Raw genomic sequence first — 19,096 nt, forward strand, 5'->3', positions numbered from 1 at the left:
TCAGCAAAATCAAAGCAAGGAAATTGCTAAAAAGAGTCTAATCGTTCACAAGATAATTGCACATAGCAGCTCTCCTACATTTACTTGCGACTGGTGTTGACATCAGTTGAGATATTCTGTACATGTTGGGAAGGCCGCTTGTTCAAACTTCACAGATTTTCTGCAAAAGACATTTCAAAAAAAGGTGGGTTGCATATTAAAAATAGAAAAAGGATGCCAAAACAGATGGTACCTACTAATTGCACTGGTTTCAGATTTGTTCACTGAAATAGTACAGAGATGTAGGACCGAAGGCAGGGGCCCAGACTGAAGGACGTCTGGGGTTCTGTCTGCCCCTAGGATTTCGTATAACATTTTCCATTGCACCATTCAGTGCATCTAAATATGAGCATCATTTTATTTGGGAAAGCTAAACCTTATAAAAGTTGATTTTCAAAATAAAACATGTTAAGTGAGTTATTTGATTAAGAAATATGAACAATGACTTTTTCTAGGACCCCAGACAAACATGTTTGCATTTTCACCATCCAGCAGCAATCAATCAGTATTATCAGGCTTCAAACAATGCTTAGCTCTGTCTTTCGTCCATCAGCTTATACATTGACAGGTAGGTTGCCCCTTTGTGTTTGTTATCAGCTTGGACATTCCAAAGTAGCGTAAGCAGCGTTGTGCTAAAAATAGTATACTGCTGGGCAGATTCCAAAACTCAGCTCTCATGAGCATATAGTTTACTTTGTCAATGGCAAATTAAGAACATATCAAATATCAAAGTGTATGACTTAATAAACTTTAATCATTTACCATCCATCGCATGGATCTACCATCTGTTGAACTGTGTACATATATAATCACTGAACTAATAACCTTACAAGGTAGGACTAAATTATTTGTTTGATCCACCACCTCTTTATGGTAACTAGCAATAATAGATCATTATATAAATCACACATCCATAGCCTTCATTTGCTTGGGATCTTGAATATAATATTATGTTACTTGTTCTTTTAATTTTGATCAATACAATATAAATATGCCAGTCCAAATTACTCTGTGTTAATTTTTCCCAAGCATCAAGTTTAATTTTAAGCCAGCACATCCTGTGGCAAATCCTAATTGCTACATTTTACAAACACTTATGGTAGTCTACTGACAGTTAATCAGAATTAGCAATACTGAAAAAAAGTTTAGTTACAGCTCTAAAACTTTTCAAGAAACAGATCCTATCTACCCGTTTCATCAAAGTAGCACATCTGTTTTGAAAATCAATTTTTCCCATACATGTTCCTTCCAAAGGGAGTTCCCAGTCTCTTCTTCCAATTGATAAATGAGAAAATTATTACTGCAATGTGAAGCTTCCTGTGGTTACAGTCGGTGGAGAAATCCAGGACTTAGCAGTTCTTCAGCTGAAAATAATGTCAGAACATCAACAGGTGCAGAGGTCTCTGCATGCAGTGAAATTCCATCTTTGCTCCTTCTGATAGCTGCCTCTACCCATCGCAGTGCACAAGTTGTTCTGTCTCCAACAATCTCTTATTCTTTCAGCGGTTTCCTAGAATAGAGGAGGGTGTAGTTCTTGAGAAAGTCAGCCTTACAACCTCTCTTGTTTCCTTTCAAAAACAGCCTGTGCAACCAGGGAGGCAGTGTGAGGTCACACTTCCTGTTGGCTCACATCAGGGGCACTCGGGCTGAGGCTCACGGGGAAGGCTCCGTCTCCTGCACCAGCAGCAGCGGATGTGCAGCCCGTGAGCCAAGCCAGCTGGACACAGCGTGGCCACTCCAGGGATGCTTTCCTGAGCTAACACGTCATCCCTGGCTGCAAAGACCTGGGAAAAACTTTCAGCGAGGCGACACTTTCTGCTTATCACCCTCTGGCCATTTTCCATTAGATGGAGTCAGGGCACTTTGTCCAAATCGCTCATTGAGTAACACTGAGCTGATGCTGTTATTAAACTCAGGATGCTATTAAATACCAGGAGTTACAGCTTATGAAAATGTCTGTAGTGACAATGTGTGGATCCACCAAATGTCGAGCTTTACAAAAACACCCTATGGATGGAATTTACAATTTATATTTGTATTTTATTAGCATTCCAAGAACTTGACGCTGTTTGTGGGTTCTCACACTTCTCTGCAATCGTAAGTAATCAAAGAAGAGCACATTTCTGCAATGCTGGGGCAGCACTGGGAAGACGATGGGTTTCAAAATCACACAGACTAAGGTTCAAATTCTGTCTGCCCTACTAGTTGTGTGATCTCAAATTTGATTGACAATTTTCTCAATTATAAATGTACTAGTATATATTTCATAGGATGGCTCAGAGAATTAGATGAGATTTTAAAAATGAGAAATACTTGAGTCCTCAGCTCACATGTGTGAGATTTATTCCTTATTTGTTTTCTGTAATTCAGATTCTCTCCTGGGTTCCCGCTTTGGCAGTCTGGCAAAAAAGTTAATCTTATCTTCTCTTGGGGTTCCCTTTTCAGCTGAGGTTATGCCACCAGGTGGGGTCTTGGACAGGACATACCCCTGACACCGGGAGCTGTCGGCAGGAGGAAAGCTCATCTAGCCTGCAGCAAGTAGCTTCTTTTTTTTAATTTCTGCCCCCAACATTCATGTCTTTGGTATTGTCCTCCCTTGTCTGTGAGCTGAAGCTTGTGACGTCTAATAAATAAAATATGCCAAAAGCAATGGTGCTATCATGATGAGGTCACAAAGGACTGGCTTTCGTCTTGCTGGATTCTTTCTACTGCTTTCTTGGCTCCCAGTCTTTGATGAAGCAGGCTGCCAAGATGGAGAGGCTCACATGGCAATGAATGCAGACTCGCAATGAATGCAGACTCGTCTCCAAAGCCAGTGAAGAACTGAGACCTTCAGTGTGATAGCCTGAAACCCAGCCAGCAGCCACGTGAATGAGCTTGGAAATGGATCTGTCTCTAGGTGAGCCTCAAGATGAGTACAGACTCAGCCAACACCTTGATTGAAGCCTGTGAAATATCTAGAAGCAGAGGGCTCAGCTTAGCCCTGCCCTGATTTCTGACCCACAGAAACTGTGAGGAAATGAATTTTGTTTCAAGCCACCCAGTTTTGGGGGAATTTGTTACAGCAATCGCTAGCTAATACATAGTTCAAACAAATATTATCTCCTGAGCCATCTGTTTTCTCTGTCCACTTTATCTGAGAACATGCATTTATTCAAAACTGCTCTGGTCACATCTGTCTGGGTTTGCCAGATTACCATCTGTTCTGGGAGGCTGGTACCCTTTTTCTTGCAATTCACAGCTTCCCTCTGTCTCTCCTCTTCGTATTCCTCCTCCTCTTCCTATCCTTCATTCTTCTTCTAGCCTCAGCTAATATCTCCTAGAGAAGGAAGGAAAATCCCTCTAACTTCTTCAAACCCCTCTTTGCCACATTTAGCCCAGAGCTTTAGAGGACCAGATAAATATTTGGGTCAAACATGGAAAGGATAATGATTAGGACGGAGTTTGGGTCTCTAAACACTTGAAAAATAGCTGATTTACCACAACAATTATGTTGTAGTAAATGTCAGCTCCCAAATCTTAGTGGCTTAGAGGAGTAAACTCTCACTGCTACGCATGGTGGCTTTATAATGTGTCAGCTTGGCTAAACTGAACTAAATTTTCCAGAATCTCGTTCCATGTATGTCTCTGGTAGGCCAAGCCATGGTGGCAATTGTGCTGCATTTGGAAATTGGAAGTGAATCAGGAGCCATATTTATTAGTGGAAGGTCTCACAGGTCAGGCTTAGTGGCAGCTCATGCACATTTCTGTGGCTCTGCTGGCTGACTGTGTGAGCTGGCCCACAGCCCCACTCCCCATGGGATCTGTTCCTTCCGCTTCTGTGATTCCTGGGCCAGGAGTGAGGATGGCTTCACAGTAAGAGTGCCAGCTTCTCTCACAGAGCCTCTACGGCATCAAGGTTGGAGACCTGGAGATGGGACGAGGCCAACATGGGTTTCAGTGAGACAGATATGTATTCCAGCTTGTTCTTCATGGATTCCAGTTGTCCTTCCTCTGCTCCATTTATACCCATTTTTTTAATCCCAGCCACGTGTCCTGTGACTTCAGGCCCAGCACCAGACACAGAAGAGATAGCAAACAAATACTTACTGGTGCCCATAGCTGTATAAAGTACAGTCCCTATTTTCTTTTTAAATCTCATATTATACATTGTTTCTAATGGCTCTGCCTCCCTGGTTGAACCTGGCCAAGAAGTCTTGTCTGATGTTGGTGCTGCAGATTGGCTGATGCTCTGCTCCTTACATTTTCCTTCTTAGAGCCAGGCTGGTGGATGGGCCCCATCAGGGGCACGCCCTTCTCTACACAAAGGGAAAAGAACCAGAGAGATGACAGAAATACATAATGGGTTTTAAAGCTATTCAGAACTGGCTTCTGAAATTTCCATGTAAAGTTCATTAGTTTAAACAGGTCATATGGTGAAGCCCGATGTTAGTGGGTCAGTGCTTCCTCCATGGGGAGGCACTGCAGGTCCCAGAGGAAAGGAATGACTGGGAATGGTGATGTCAATGACTATAGATGCTCCCTTTTACTTCCAACTTCCGCTCCTCAGAGGAAATCCCAAATCCCATTCAATCATAGCAACAGACTTCAAGTCCAAGATTTAACCTTTGCTTGGATGTGGTTCCTCTTGATATGGAGAAGTATGACCATCTTGCCCCATTCACTCAACCTTCAATACTGGAACAAGGGCAGAATAGTTTTCACCAAAACTCTCCCACTTAGAAACAGAAGTAATGGGAGATGGGAGATGGAACCGAATGATCAGACATTGCAAGAGACCTGTACCCTGTGTAGGAGAAGGACCCTTGATCAGACCCCAATTCTGCTCCCCAGGTGGTAACTCATGCTATTCTTTGTGGTTTTGGCTCTTTCCAGGGAGGTGAAAGCCATTCCTTTTCCATCACCCTTCCTGGCTGTATTGGAAGATTGATGACTATGCTTTCCCTGGGGACAGAGCTGTTTTTCTGAGTCTACTTCCTGCTAGTAGAAGTGGAAAGGTTCTTTTAAGACTTGAATTGTCACCATCTCTTTGATACCAGGCTGGTATCAAAGTATAATCATAACACAAAGTAGAAGGGGCTAGGAGAGATATTCAGGAATCAGAACTCAGTGTTATGCCTTCCAGGTTTAAGGGAGGAGGCAACACTTCCTTGGAAAGGATGAATAATGCAAAGCAGGAAGATGTACACTCTGCATAAGAAAGGGCCAGGCACCAGGCAGACCTGGGCAGCAGGTAGGAACTTAAGTAAGTGTCTGAGAATAGTGGTGGAATTATTGTAGAGATAATTTGGCTCTACAATTATCTCAAAAACATAGTCACCAACTTTTTTTGTATTTTACTCCAGTTAGCAACCTGTGCCAATATCCATGCCTATAATTCTTTTGAGAAAGGATTATGTGTCTATAATTAATTACTGGTACCTTGAATTTATCAGACTTCCATTGGAGAGCCAGGCCCATTATCTCTTTTCCTTGAGTCAGTTTGTGCACTTCCTTGGCACTGCCTTAATCCCTTCAGATTTAACCACAGGCATAATTGCCAAATCCTTGATTTCGTCTTTGCTCCCAGACAGAGTTTTAATTTGAATCCCAATCAGTCTTCAGTCCAAAGTATTTTTCAATCTTATTCTTTACGAGTTAGAAAGAAGTAACAGTGTCATTTTTAATCTTTCAAGTTCCAGACTTTCATAGTTTTCTCTTTCCCTTTATCCACGCATGAAAATGCATTAATTCAGTTTTAGCTGTCTATTTCTTGTGGTACCTTGTCAAATGCAGCCTGTAGCATTCCAGGCAAGATTCTGCTTCACAACTTCTCCATGTAAAGCCACCATCAGTACATTAAGTACATTTTCTGCTTTCAGAACATTTCTGCTTTAAGTACATTTCTAGCCTTCAATACTGGCATGTACCATCTACCGTCAAAGTCAATGACATAAGATTTAGGTTCCTTATTATGGTGGCACCATGCCTTTAGTCTAATTTCTTTATCCTTTATTACTTCATTAGGCTCCAGTAACAAACCCAGAATCCCACTGGCTGACAATAACACATTCATCTCTTTTTTTTTTAACTTTTTTTTATTAATTAAAAAAAAATTAACAAACAAAACATTTAAATATCATTCCATTCTACATATACAATCAGTAATTCTTAATATCATCACATAGTTGCATATTCATCATTTCTTAGTACATTTGCATCGATTTAGAAAAAGAAATAAAAAGACAACAGAAAAAGAAATAAAATGATAATAGAGAAAAAAAAACGATACGTACCATACCCCTTACCCCTCGCTTTCATTTACCACTATTTCAAACTGAATTTATTTTAACATTTGTTCCCCCATTATTTATTTTTATTCCATATGTTCTACTCTTCTGTTGATATAGTAGCTAAAAGGAGCATCAGACATAAGGTTTTTCACATTCACAGAGTCTCATTGTGAAAGCTATATCATTGTTCAATCACCATCAAGAAACATGGCTACTGGAACACAGCTCTACATTTTCAGGCAATTCCCTCCAGCCTCTCCACTACATCTTGAACAACAAGGTGATATCTACTTAATGCGTAAGAATAACCTCCAGGATAACCTCTCGACTCTGTTTGGAATCTCTCAGCCATTGACACTTTGTCTCATTTTACTCTTCCCCCTTTTGGTGGAGAAGTTTCTCTCAATTCCTTGACGTTAATTCTCAGCTCATTCTAGGGTTTTTCTTAGTCCTTTGATGCTGAGTCTCAGCTCATTCCAGGATCTTTGTCCCACGTTGCCAGGAAGGTCCACACCCCTGGGAGTCATGTCCCACACAGAGAGGGGGAGGGTGGTGAGACTGCTCATCATATTGGCTGGAGAGAGAGGCCACATCTGAGCAACAAAAGAGGCTCTCTTGGGGGTGACTCTTAGGCCTAAATTTTAAGTAGACTTGACCTATCCTTTGTGGGGTTAAGTTTCATGTGAACAAACCCCAAGACAGGGGGCTCAGACTGTAGATTTGGTTGTCCACACTGCTTGTGAGAATATCAAGAATTCAACTTGGGGAAGTTGAATTTCTCCCCACTCTCACCATTCCCCGAAGGGGGCTTGCAAATACTTTTCCACTCACTGATCAAATCATTCTGGGATTCATCGGGGGATCACTCTGGATAAACCAACAAAATCTCATGTGCTACCTGAGATTTCAAGTACTTATAACATTCAATCAAACTATCTACATGAGTTATATTAGGAAATGCTCTAGTCAAAATCTAAATTTTGTAACAAATAAACATTTTTTGCTTTAGTCTCCCATATAAGAACACATTCCTTTCTTATTTACATTTCATTTTGGCTGCTGTTCAGCTGAGGTTCTGCTCCACAAGTCTTCATTTCAGAGCCCAGATGAAAGAAAAGCCTTTATTTGGGACATGCTAATCTTATGGCAATGGAGAAAGAGTAAGAGAACTAGAGCAAGAGAACTGCCAGAAACACTCAGTTCTTAAAGGATCTGCTTGGGGCTGACAATCAAGCTCACATTTCATTGGCCTGAACAAGCTAAGCCTGATGCCAGCAGGGATGGGAGGTGTACTCTTCCACAGAGAGGAACTCCAAGTCACATAGCAACAGGTAGGGATGTATAATCATCTAACAGGGGGAGGGTAAATAACTGGGGACAATATTATAAGCTATCACAGCTGCACAAACAGGAACATTTAACTTGGACTTTACGTGAGCAAGAAATATGCTATTGAATGCTATCGAATTTCAGTTATTGGTCTTTCTTTTAAAAACTAGTTAAAACAATTTGTGTTGACACAGCCAATACGAGAGACGGGACTATAATCATAATACAAAGTAGAAAGGGCTAGGAGAGATATTCAGGAATCAGAACTCAGCATCAGAACAGATGCCTTCCAGGTTGAAGGGAGGAGGCAAGACTTCCTTGGAAAAGATGAGTAACATGAAACAGGAAGGTGTGCACTCTGCATGAGAAAGGGCCAGGCACCAGGCAGGCCTGGGCAGCAGGGGGAAACTTGAGTATGTGTCTGAGAATGGAAGTAGTGGTAGGTAAGTACATGAAAGAATGTTAGGCTCCATCGCAGAGGGCCCGGCATGTCCAAACAAGGAGTCTGAGGTTTGTTCTGAGGCAAATGGGAGTCACGGAATCTTTTTGAACAGAGGAGTGGCAGAGATAAATTTCAAGAAAATTAAGCAAAATTAAGACCCATCAATCCTGAGATTTTACAAATCCCTGATTTAAAATAGTACACTTGGTCCCTACCCTCAAGAAAAGCAGGCTCAAATTGGAGGAACAGATTTTACAAAGACATGCTTAACGGTATGTTTCTAAACCACCCAGTTCCTGAAGGACTCTTGCGCAAAGATGGCATAAATTAAAAGTGAAGTGACAGAAGAAAAGGAAAATAAGGTTGTGTATACTGGGAAAATGGAATGAGGCGAACAATCCACAGCTGCCTGCTGGTGTGACCATGTCTCATGTTTGTTGCTGACATTCCTGATTGCCAACTTAAAACAGTAAAACCAGGTGGCTGAACAAGCTTCAGTGTCCAGCAGATAGGACAAACAATGGTTTAGCAGATGAGCTATGATTCTTGACCTATGATCCATCAGAAACTGCTGCCAGTGTCCAAATGAAGACAGAACTGCAGGATGCAATGCATATTGCCCTTTGAATCTCCTTTTGCTAGATGGAGTTTCCTAGACTGCTCAGGCAAAAAGCATAAAATGGGTCAGGTTATGCCTTCTGCTGAACTCCAGCTTCTGCTGAAGGCTGCATCCAAATTTACTCTACTTATAAGGACTCCAGTCATATGGACTGAGGTCCACCCTGATTCAATTTGGCTTCATCTAAATGGGATCTTTACAGCTCCTGTTCTCAAATGAGTCCACACCTTAACTAAAACATCTCCAAAGATCCCATTTACAAATGGGTTCACATCCACAGGACCAGGGGTTAGGATCTGAACCTGTCTTTTATAGGGGACATGATTCAATCCCAGCAATGCACTAATTAGTAATCTACATCTCTAATGAGGTGATCTGCTCACATTACTTCTCTTCATGTTTTAATTCTTTGTGGAGAGAAGAGGCAGAGGGGCCCTTTAGTTGATTTTTGATAAATTTTGCTAAATCAAAATTTAGAAGATAATCTTCCCTTGCCCCAGTTGTAGTAAGCAATAAAATGTATGCCCCCTCCCCCATAGAGGCAACTTAGTTGTTTTGCCTGTGAGGGAGAGAGTCATCAGCCTTTTCCGTTTAATAATCTTGGAATGGAAGGTCTAAGATGGGTATAGGAAACTCTTGAAGATAACTTATGAAGATGTCTGTGTTGGGAGAATTTGAGATACATAAGGAAAATAATCCACCCCCTTAATAAATCCCCATTGAAGATAATAATGGTTCTAAGTCTACAAGGGGCAGATGCCTGAACCATTACTGCACAGTATCTTTAGGTGTCTGGAGCATTTGAAGAATCACTTTGCATGGGGTTGAAAGATTGGAAATAGAGTGGGCCACGGTAGCTCAGCAGGCAGAGTTCTCGCTTGCCATGCCAGAGACCCAAGTTCGAGTCCCGGTGCCTGCCCATGCAAAATAAATAAATAAATAAAGATTGGGAATTAACAACTCCAACACTGGGATCTTAAGATATGGACACAGCATCTATCTAGAACACTTTTCATTGAAAGACACAGAAAACAAAACCAAGCTAGCTAAAGTAAAAATCAAATTTATTGGCTCCAAAATTGATAAGTACAGGTGTGAGCAAATCTAAATCTAGATTCTCAGACATGTTGGAGTCCTGTTGCTCTCCATCTCTTACCTCTGTTTTCCTCTAACATCATTCTGAAGCAGGTGTTTCTCATGTGACAGCGAAGGTGGCGATCAGTAGCTCAAAGCTTTCATGAACCTTATAGCATATGGTCACAGGACTGAGATTTGGTTACTGAAGGAGAGAAGGAAAAACATGCAAAGCAGAAAAAAATTAGTCTACTACGTTCCAATGCTCAGCACACACACACACACACACACACACACACACACACACAACTTCTTACTATGCATAATAAAGCAAGAACATTCCCATCCAATATAATCCAACCTCCTGCATACAACTGAAATAAGACAGTCTGCCTTAGTTTCTCAGCTGCTAAAACAAATACCATACAATGGATTGTCTTAAACAAAGAGAATTTATTGACTCAGTATTGAGGCTAGGAAAAGTCCAAAATGGAGGCATCAGCAAGGTAATGCTTTCTGCCTGAAGATTGTGGTATTCTCGGGCTGGCTGCCAGTGTTCCTGGTGCTTGGCTTTTCTGTCACACAGCAATGCATGTGGCAGCATCTTCTTTCAATTCTGGGTTCCATTGACTTCCAGCTTCTAGTCCTTCCCGTGGCTTTCTCTTCATAGTGCCTCCAGTAATAAGATTAAAGCCCCATGTCATTCAATTGGGCTGCACCTTAACTAAAAATAACATCTTCAAAAGCTCCTATTTACAATGGAAATGGCTTAAGAATCCGTAATCCAGAAGAACGTATTAAGAACATGTTCTGTGGGACATGACTCCCAGGGGTGTAAACTTCCCTGGCAACGTGGGACAGAAGTCCTAGGATGAGCTGGGACTCAGCATTAAGGGATTGAGGAATCCTTCTCAACCAAAAGGGGAAGAGGGAAATGAGACAAAATAAAGTGGCAAAAGGCTGAGAGATTTCAAATAGAGTTGACAGCTTGTTCTGGAGGTTACTCTTATGCATTATATGGATATCCCTTTTATGGTGTATTAGAGTGGCTGGAGGGAAGTACCTGAAACTGTAGAGTCGTGTTCCACTAGCCATGTTTCTTAAAGATGATTGTATAATGATACAACTTTTGCAACATGACTGCATGATTGTGGAAACCTTACGTCTGATGCTCCTTTTATCTATGGTATGTACAGATGAGTAAAAAATATGGATAAAAATAAACAAATAATAGGGAGAACAAAGATTAAAATAAATTGAGTAGTTTGAAATACTAGTGGTCAATGAAAGGAAGTGTATGGTATGTATGAGTTTTTCTTTTTTCTTTCTTTTGCTGGAGAGAGGCAAATGTTCAAAAAATGTTCATGGTGATGAATACACAACTATGCGATGATATTGTGAGCCATTAATTGTAACCATGTCAAGAATATTTGTATGTCTGTTCATTGTTTATAATAAAAACATTAAAAAAAAAAGAACATATTCCCCTCCGCCTGGGGTTACAGAATTCAACCTACCATACAACTCCTCCCCTAAACAAATGTCACCAAATTGTTTATAGTTGATGCATTCATTTACAGGTCAAGAGTTTTTGGGTGGCACACGTTTATTTAAATTATGTCCTGATAAGCTCTTGATAGTCAGACATATGAATACACAATATACTTAGTCATACTCAACACCCTTAATATAAAATGATAGAATCAAAAAAAATGATAGCAATAAGAACTCCTGCTTAGAAAAGATACAAGGGGGAATGAAACTCAGAGGTCAGAGTACACAATATCCTATTGGATTGATAAATCTTGATAAACTGAAGATTGATAAAGCTAGATTGGATTCATTTCTGTTACTTTCAAGCAAAAGAATCCTAAATAACAAAAATATTAATACCACTCCTGGGTGACATTACCAATCCGTATGCTTATGGAGGTGAATTGATAATAAAAGACAACAGGATAATCCTCACATGACTACATGCGATAGCCTACCGAACAGAAATAGAGAATCAATCACTACAATGAAATGGGAGTTTCTTATGTGACAATAAGAAAACTAACCAGTCATTATAGGCATTTTTGAATGAACTTTGCACGGAGAGTGAAACTCCCATTCCTTGAAGGTTGCAGGAGGTTGTGACCAGGAGCTGGATTAAGTTGTCTGTTTAGGCCACTCTGAATTTATAGTACAATTTTATTGTCTGTGTGGCAAAGACCAATTGCCAATCTGTTATTTAGGAGTGGTGTATGTATATGCTTGTGTGTGTTTGCACGTACACATGTGTGCATGCATATATATGCACCTTTGTCACTGGACTAATTACAAAGAAGGATGCTTCAAGAGAGAGGGCAGGACCCGGAGAAGCTCCCTATAGCCAAATCTCCCTCTCTTTTTCTCTTGTGAAGCTCACTCCTTAAGTTTTTCTTGGATACAATATGATCCAATCTCATGTATAGAAAAGGATATATCTCATGTTAGTTTGTATTTGGTCTTGATTTTGGGAGACAATGTAGACCCCAATGTTTATGTACTGAGTAGTGTTTGTTGTTTTTTACTGGCCTTGACTAATTCTGGCTTGATTTATACCACCTGAGAAGGGCCTGTCTCTTTGTTATGCAAGAGAAATGACATGATCTCCTATCTGGTACTTTAAATTCCAAATCTATCCCAACAGAAGTGGTGTAAGCATGTGTGTGCATGGGAGGGGTTACCAGTTGTCAGTTGTTTTAAAGTTTTCTAGTAAAATATTTAAATATATAAATGAATAATCATTACATAACAGTTAAATTTTCCTAGAGTTTTATACAAATAGTTTTGGGGTCACCACATGTATTAGTTTCAGGCAGCTGATGTAACAAATTACCACAAATGGGGTGGCTTAAAGCAACAGAAATATAATCTGCTTTGGAGGTCAGACATCTGAAATCAGTATCACTGGGCTAAAATCTAGCTGTGGGCAGGCCCATGCTCCCTCTAGGGTGCTCAGGGGGAGAATCTGTTCCTTGTTTTTTGCAGAGTCTGGGTAGCTGCCAGCATTCCTTGGCTTGTGGCTACATCACTACAGCTCTGCCTCCATGGTTTCAGTGCCTTTTCCTCTTTTGTCTGCCTCAAATCTTCCTCTGCCTTTCTCTTATAGGGACACATCATTGGATTTAGGACTCATTTGAATAATCCAGGATAACTTCCTTATCTCAAAATCCTTAATTTAAACACATCTGCAAAGAATCTTTTTTCCAAATGGAGTAACATTGACAGGTCCCACGAATTAGGATCAGATATCTTTCAGGAACTGTTTTCAGTCTATTTACCAAGGACTGTTGGAATAGTCTTAGGAAAAGAGAATATTTGAGAGATGAGCAAACATGTTTTAAATGTGCTGGTGGAAGGTACAGCAAGGTCAACAACATGATGTTTTGAAACGAGAAGTTGCACATTTTAATAACAATTAGATTCAGCAATCATTTCTTGGGTATCTATCATGTATCATATGAATGATGCATGGTACTTTTTGTTTAAAGAACTTTGAAAATATTGGATTCAGAACTGGAAGATTATGTAGAAAATATGACTTATGATCATATTATGAGGTCAGAATGCCACCAAGGGGCTATTTTGCCCATAGGTAGTAAGAAGAGAGGGGTGTGGACAAAATGGAAATATTTGGAGATCTTGAGTAAAAATTCAATTGTGCTATACTAAGAAAAGACAAAGAAATCAAAGAAATGGCAAACCAGGATAGTTCTGGAGTTAAACTGGCCCAATGCAGTTCCCTTGTGTTTTAGTTTGCTAATGCTGCCAGAATGCAATATACCAAAATGGAATGGATTTCCAAAAAAAGGAATTTATTAAGTTGCAAGTTTACAGTTCTAAGGCCATGAAATTGTCCAAATTATAGCACTAACAAGATGTTACCTTCACTCAAGAAAGGCTGATGCCATCCAGAACACCTCTATCAGCTGGGAAGGCACCTGGCTGGCATCTGCTGATCCCTTGCTCCTGGGCTCCATTGCTCTCAGCCTTTGTTCCTGTGGGGGTTTCTCACTTGGCTTCTCTGGTGCTGGGTTTCATCTTTTGGCTTCCCTCGACCCTCTCCATGTTCTGGTTTGCTTAACATCTCATGGGAAGTCACATGGCAACATCTGTTGGGCTCTACCCATGTCTAAGTACCTGCTCTCTGTGTTGGCACTCCAAGCATCTCCAAATATCCATTTATCTGTCAGCGCTGAAGCAACTGTTCTCCAAGTGTCTGCATCTGAAGTTTCTCCAAAATGATTTCCCTTTTAAAGGCCTCTATTAAACCAATCAAGATCCACCTTGAATGATTGGAGGCACATCTCCATCTAATCAAAAGGTCACACCTACAATTGGGCACACCACATCTCTATGGAAGTAATCCAGTCAAAATCACACCCACAACTGGGTGTGTCACATCTCCATGGAAGTTATCTAGTCAAAATATCTACCCCACAATATTGAATCAGGACTAAAAAAAACATGGCTTCCCCCACAAGATTGGATCAGGGAAATAGGCATGGCTTTTCTAAGATACATAGCAGGTTCAAATTGGTACATCTTATAATAGCACTGGAGAGTCTCGTCCATCTAGTGAGAGAAGAATGAAATATTTCATGGTTTCTTCTGGTCTTTAGAATCTACAATTTTTGCTCAAACTCATTGCAATACTTATATTATTTGACTTTAGATCTGATTTTCTTTTCACCGATGTTTTAAAATTTCTCTTGTTGCTAAGGTATTTTTTCAGAATTTTAGCATATTACCTGCAATTTGAATTCCCATCTCTTAAAATTGCCCTGGAATACCCCCCACTGCTTGCTCAGGGTTCATATTCAAATTGCAGCAAGAATAATTTTGTGTGAAAAAGAGACAGTGAGTGAGAGTGAGCAAGAGAGACAGCAAGAATTAAGAGGGGAGAGAAAGAGGGGAGAGGGAGAGAAGGAGAGATGGTGAGAGATTAAGAAATAGTTGAGGGGTAGAAGGAATGATTCAAAAGAGATCAATTTGTAGAGTGAGAAATTAGAATGCAGGTTACAAGGGGCTGAAGTGCGGGTGGGAAATGGAGAGTCAATGCTTAATTGGTACGGAATTTCTGTTTGGGGAGATAGAAAAGTTTTGATAATGGATGGTGGTGCTGATAACAACATTGTGAATGTAATTAATACCATTGAATTGTGTGTTTGAAAGTGGGTAAAATGGGAAATTTTATGTTCCATGTATGTGCCCACAATAAAAATTGAAAGAAAAAAAAACAAAGAAAAAGTCTTATGGAACCATACGACACAAAGATTAGTGTTAACTATGGACTTCAGTTAATAGTAAAATTATGATACTATTGGTTCATCACTTGTAACAAAATTATCACACTAACGCAAAATGTTAATAATATGGTAAAATGTGTTTGTGGGGTCTGTACTTTCTGTATGATTTTCTGTAAATCCACAACTGCTCTAAGAAAAAATAACATCCATTATAGAGAAAAAGAAATAGATAGAGATAGGCAGAGATATTAACCAGTAAAAATGCAATAATAAGTTTTTTTCTTAATTAGAGAAGTTGTGAGTTTACAAAACAATCATGTCTAAAATACAGGATTCCCTAAACCACCACACCACAAACACTTTTCATTGCTGTGGAACATTTGTTACTATTAATGATAGTACTTTTAAAAATATATAAATAATACTCTTTTTAAACAATAGTTACCTTTGTTATAATTGATGAAAGATTATTAAAATAGTTCTATTATCCATTACTTACATTAGGGGTTTCTCCCCATACACCACCCTATTATTACCACAGTCTATTGGTATCATACACTTTTTTATAATTCATGAACGAATATTCCCTTGGTTGTACTATTACCCATAGTCCATTGTATACAATTGGACTCACTGTGTTGTACCGTCCTATGTTTTACCTTTTGATATTTATTCTAGTAGTGTAGACATCCTTAAGTTTCCTCTTTTAACCCCATTCACCTATAAAGCTCAGGGCTGTTTATTTTACTCACAATAATGTGCTACTATCCCCACCATCCATTCCCAAACCTTTACCTTCAGCCTAAGTAGAAATTCTGTACAAATTAAGCATCAAGTCCCCATTCTCTCACCCTGACCTGTCACCTGGTATCCTATATCCAGTCTCCTGACATCCTCTATCCTATTATTTTTTAAATTCTAACACTATGCATTTGCTTATTCTGATTTTTTCATATCAGTGTAATCACACAATACTTGTTCTTTTGCGTCTGGCTTATTTCACCAAGTGTGTCTTCCCCATGTTGTCACATGCATCATGACTTCACACCTTCTTATAGCTGAATAATATTCCATCGCATGTACACACCACATGTGGTTAATCTACTCATCGGTTGATGATCACTTGGGTTGCTCCCATCTTTTGGCAATTGTGAATAATGCTGTTATGAACATCTGTGTGCAACTATCTGTTCAAGTGCCTGCTTTTGGTTCTTCTGGGTATATACCCAGTAGTGGGACTGACTGATCTTATGGTAATTCTATACTTTCGTTGTTGTTGCTGTTGTTGTTTTAGTAGTGGTCATTCTAGTAGGTGTGAAATGAAATCTCATTGCGGTTTTGATTTGCATTTCCCTAATAGCTGGTGATGTTGAGCATCTTTTCATGTGCATTTTAGCCATTTGTATTTCCTCTTTAGAGATATGTCTATTTAAGTTTTTGCCCATTTTTTAATTAGATTGTCTTTTTGTTGTTAAGTTGTAGGATTTCTATTTATTCTGGATATTAAATCTTTATCAAATATGTGGTTAACAAATATTTTCACTCATTAAGTAGGTTTCCTTTTCAGTTTCTCGACAAGTCCTTTGATGCACAAAAGTGTTTGACGATGTCCCTTTTTTTAATTTTTTTTCTTGTGCTTTAGGTGCAAAGTCTAAAAAACTACTGCCTACCACAAGATCTTGAAGATGTTTCCCTACATTTTCCTCTGGGAATTTTAAGGTCACAGTTGTTAAATTTATGGCTTTGATCCACTTTGAGTTAATGTTTGTACATGGTGTGAGATAGGGGTCCTCTTTCATTCTTTTGCATATGGATATCCAGTTCTCTCAAAAACATTTATTGAAGGTACTATTCTTTCCCAGTTAAGTAGATTTGGCAGCCTTGTCAAAAATCAATTCACCATAGGTATGAGGATTTATATCTGAATTCTCAGTTTGATTCCATTTATCAATAAATAGAATCTATCCTTATGCTGGTGCGATGATGATTTGACCACTGTAGCTTTATGAGTAAGCCAGGAAGTGTGAGGTCTCCAACTCTGTTCTTTTTCAATATGTTTTTGGTATTTGAAATCACTTGCCCTTCTAATGAACTTATTGTAGTAGGCTTTTTCACTTATGCAAAGTAGGCTGTTGGAATTTTTATTGGGATTGCATTGGGTCTGTAAGTCAATTTGTGTAGAATTGACATCTTAATATTATTTAGCCTTTCAATCCATGAACACAGAATTTTCTTCCATTTATTTAAGTCTTCTTTGATTTTGTTTAGCAATGTTCTGTGTATAAACCCTTTACATCCTTGGTTAAACTTATTTCAAGATATTTGATTCTTGACTAGTTCCGGGCCAAGATGGAGGCTTAACAAGGTGCACATTTTAGTTCATCCTCCAGAACAACTACTAAATAGCCAGAAACAGTACAGAACAGCTCCTGGGGCCACATCAGTGACAGAACACACAGCGTATCCCAGTCTGGACCAGCTGGACCAGCTGCAAGCCCCCACAGAACCAAGAGTTCCTAAATCTGTGGTGGCCAGTTCCCCTCCCCCACAGGCTGCATCCCAGAGGGGAAAGGGAAGGGACTTTACCAGCAGCAGGGACTGAGCACAATCAAACGCTAATTGTGGAATTAATTAACAAATTCTGACTACCTAAAATAGGCTCCCAGCTTAGGTGAACCTGGTCAAAGCAGAGGTTGCTCATTTTTGCCCCAGCACCAAGGGGGCAGGGCTGACGGAAAAAGGGGGAAAAAAGAAGGAAACAGGTTTTGTGGCTGTGTTTCTACAAAGGCTTAACTGCCTTTGGATATAGCGGCAGGACTTCTCAGGCTGCAACTGCCCCAGGCATAGGCAGATGTGAGCTCTTTTGGGGGCTTGTCTGGAGCCTGTATCTTCCCCAGGGGAGGGGTAAAGCCAAACTCAGGTGGAATTCCTTCCTCAAGGAATTCAGACACCAATTCTTGGTAATTTGAAGCCATGAAAATGAGCCTACAACCTCTCCTCTGTCTCCACCACGGCCCCAGCAGGGAGAGTCCACCAAAGTTAAAGGTACCACATCATCTTACACTGGTGGGACCTGCAGGAAAACAAGTGCCATATACGGGGCAGGATAAGAAAAACAGAGTCCAGAGACTTCACAGGAAAGTCTTTCAACCTGCTGGGTCTCACCCTCAGGGAAAACCGATGCAGGTGACTCTTTCCTCCTGATAGGACGCCAGTTTGGTCTGGGAAAATCTGGCTGGGGTCTATAATATCTAAGTAGACCCTCCTAAGGGTGGGGGGGGGGAGGCACCATACAAGCAGGGCAAGAAACAAGAAAAGAAGAACTGAAAAATTCTCCTCTGTTAAACAAAACTTAAGCTAGAGCTCCAGAAAAAGCTGAACTGAATGTCAAAGAACAGAGAGACAACAAATTCATCCAGCAAGAAAACCCTAGGTAAAAGAACTGAAAGCAATCTCCAGAATAAACTAATTAAGGTATCTAAATGCCTAGATGCCAGCAAAAAATAACAAATCACACTAGGAAAATTGAAGATATGGCCCAGTTAAAGGAACAAACCAACAATTCAAATGAGATGCAGGAGCTGAAACAATTAATTCAGAATATACGAACAGGCATGGAAAACCTCATCAAAAACCAAATCAATGAATTGAGGGAGGATATAAAGAAGGCAAGGAATGAATAAAAAGAAGAAATTGAAAGTCTGAAAAAACAAATCACAGAATTTATGGGAATGAAAGACACAGTAGAAGAGATGAAAAAAACAATGGAAACCTACAATGGTAGATTTCGAGAGACAGAACATAGGATTAGTGAACTGGAGGACGGAACATCTGAAATCTGGCAAGAAAAAGAAAATATAGGGGAAAAAATGGAAAAATATGAGCAGGGACTCAGGGAATTGAAAGACAATATGAAGCACATGAATATATGTGTTGTGGGTGTCCCAGAAGGAGAAGAGAAGGGAAAAGGAGGAGAAAAAGTAATGGAGGAAATTATCACTGAAAATTTCCCAACTCTTATGAAAGACTTAAAATTACAGATCCA

General features: G+C 39.8%; 2 protein-coding genes across 16 annotated transcripts in view; one reads left to right on the forward strand and one right to left on the reverse strand.

The window, feature by feature from the left end:
- The window catches only part of TMEM71 (transmembrane protein 71), a 45,389-nt gene extending 42,639 nt beyond the window's left edge, over positions 1-2,750 (reverse strand). For 2 of the 14 annotated variants that reach the window (XR_013178539.1, XM_077167727.1), the window contains exons 1-2: positions 1,279-1,742; positions 79-160 (exon numbers count right to left, since the gene is read on the reverse strand). Coding sequence is in view for 13 of the 14 variants with exons in the window: in XM_077167727.1 (XP_077023842.1) it covers positions 79-124 (46 nt within the window). In the remaining variant the exon portion in view is untranslated. Of the gene's footprint in view, positions 1-78; positions 161-1,228; positions 1,774-2,525 lie in introns of those variants that run through there. The other 12 variants (XM_077167716.1, XM_077167728.1, XM_077167722.1 and 9 more) reach the window with 12 other exon arrangements.
- The window catches only part of PHF20L1 (PHD finger protein 20 like 1), a 152,834-nt gene continuing 136,406 nt past the window's right edge, over positions 2,669-19,096 (forward strand). For both annotated transcript variants that reach the window (XM_077167696.1, XM_077167698.1), the window contains exon 1: positions 2,669-2,938. The gene's annotated coding sequence lies outside the window, so the exon portion shown is untranslated. The remainder of the gene's footprint in view (positions 2,939-19,096) is intronic.

Source organism: Tamandua tetradactyla, chromosome 6, assembly GCF_023851605.1.
Source record: "Tamandua tetradactyla isolate mTamTet1 chromosome 6, mTamTet1.pri, whole genome shotgun sequence".
In the NCBI taxonomy this organism is placed as follows: domain Eukaryota; kingdom Metazoa; phylum Chordata; class Mammalia; order Pilosa; family Myrmecophagidae; genus Tamandua; species Tamandua tetradactyla.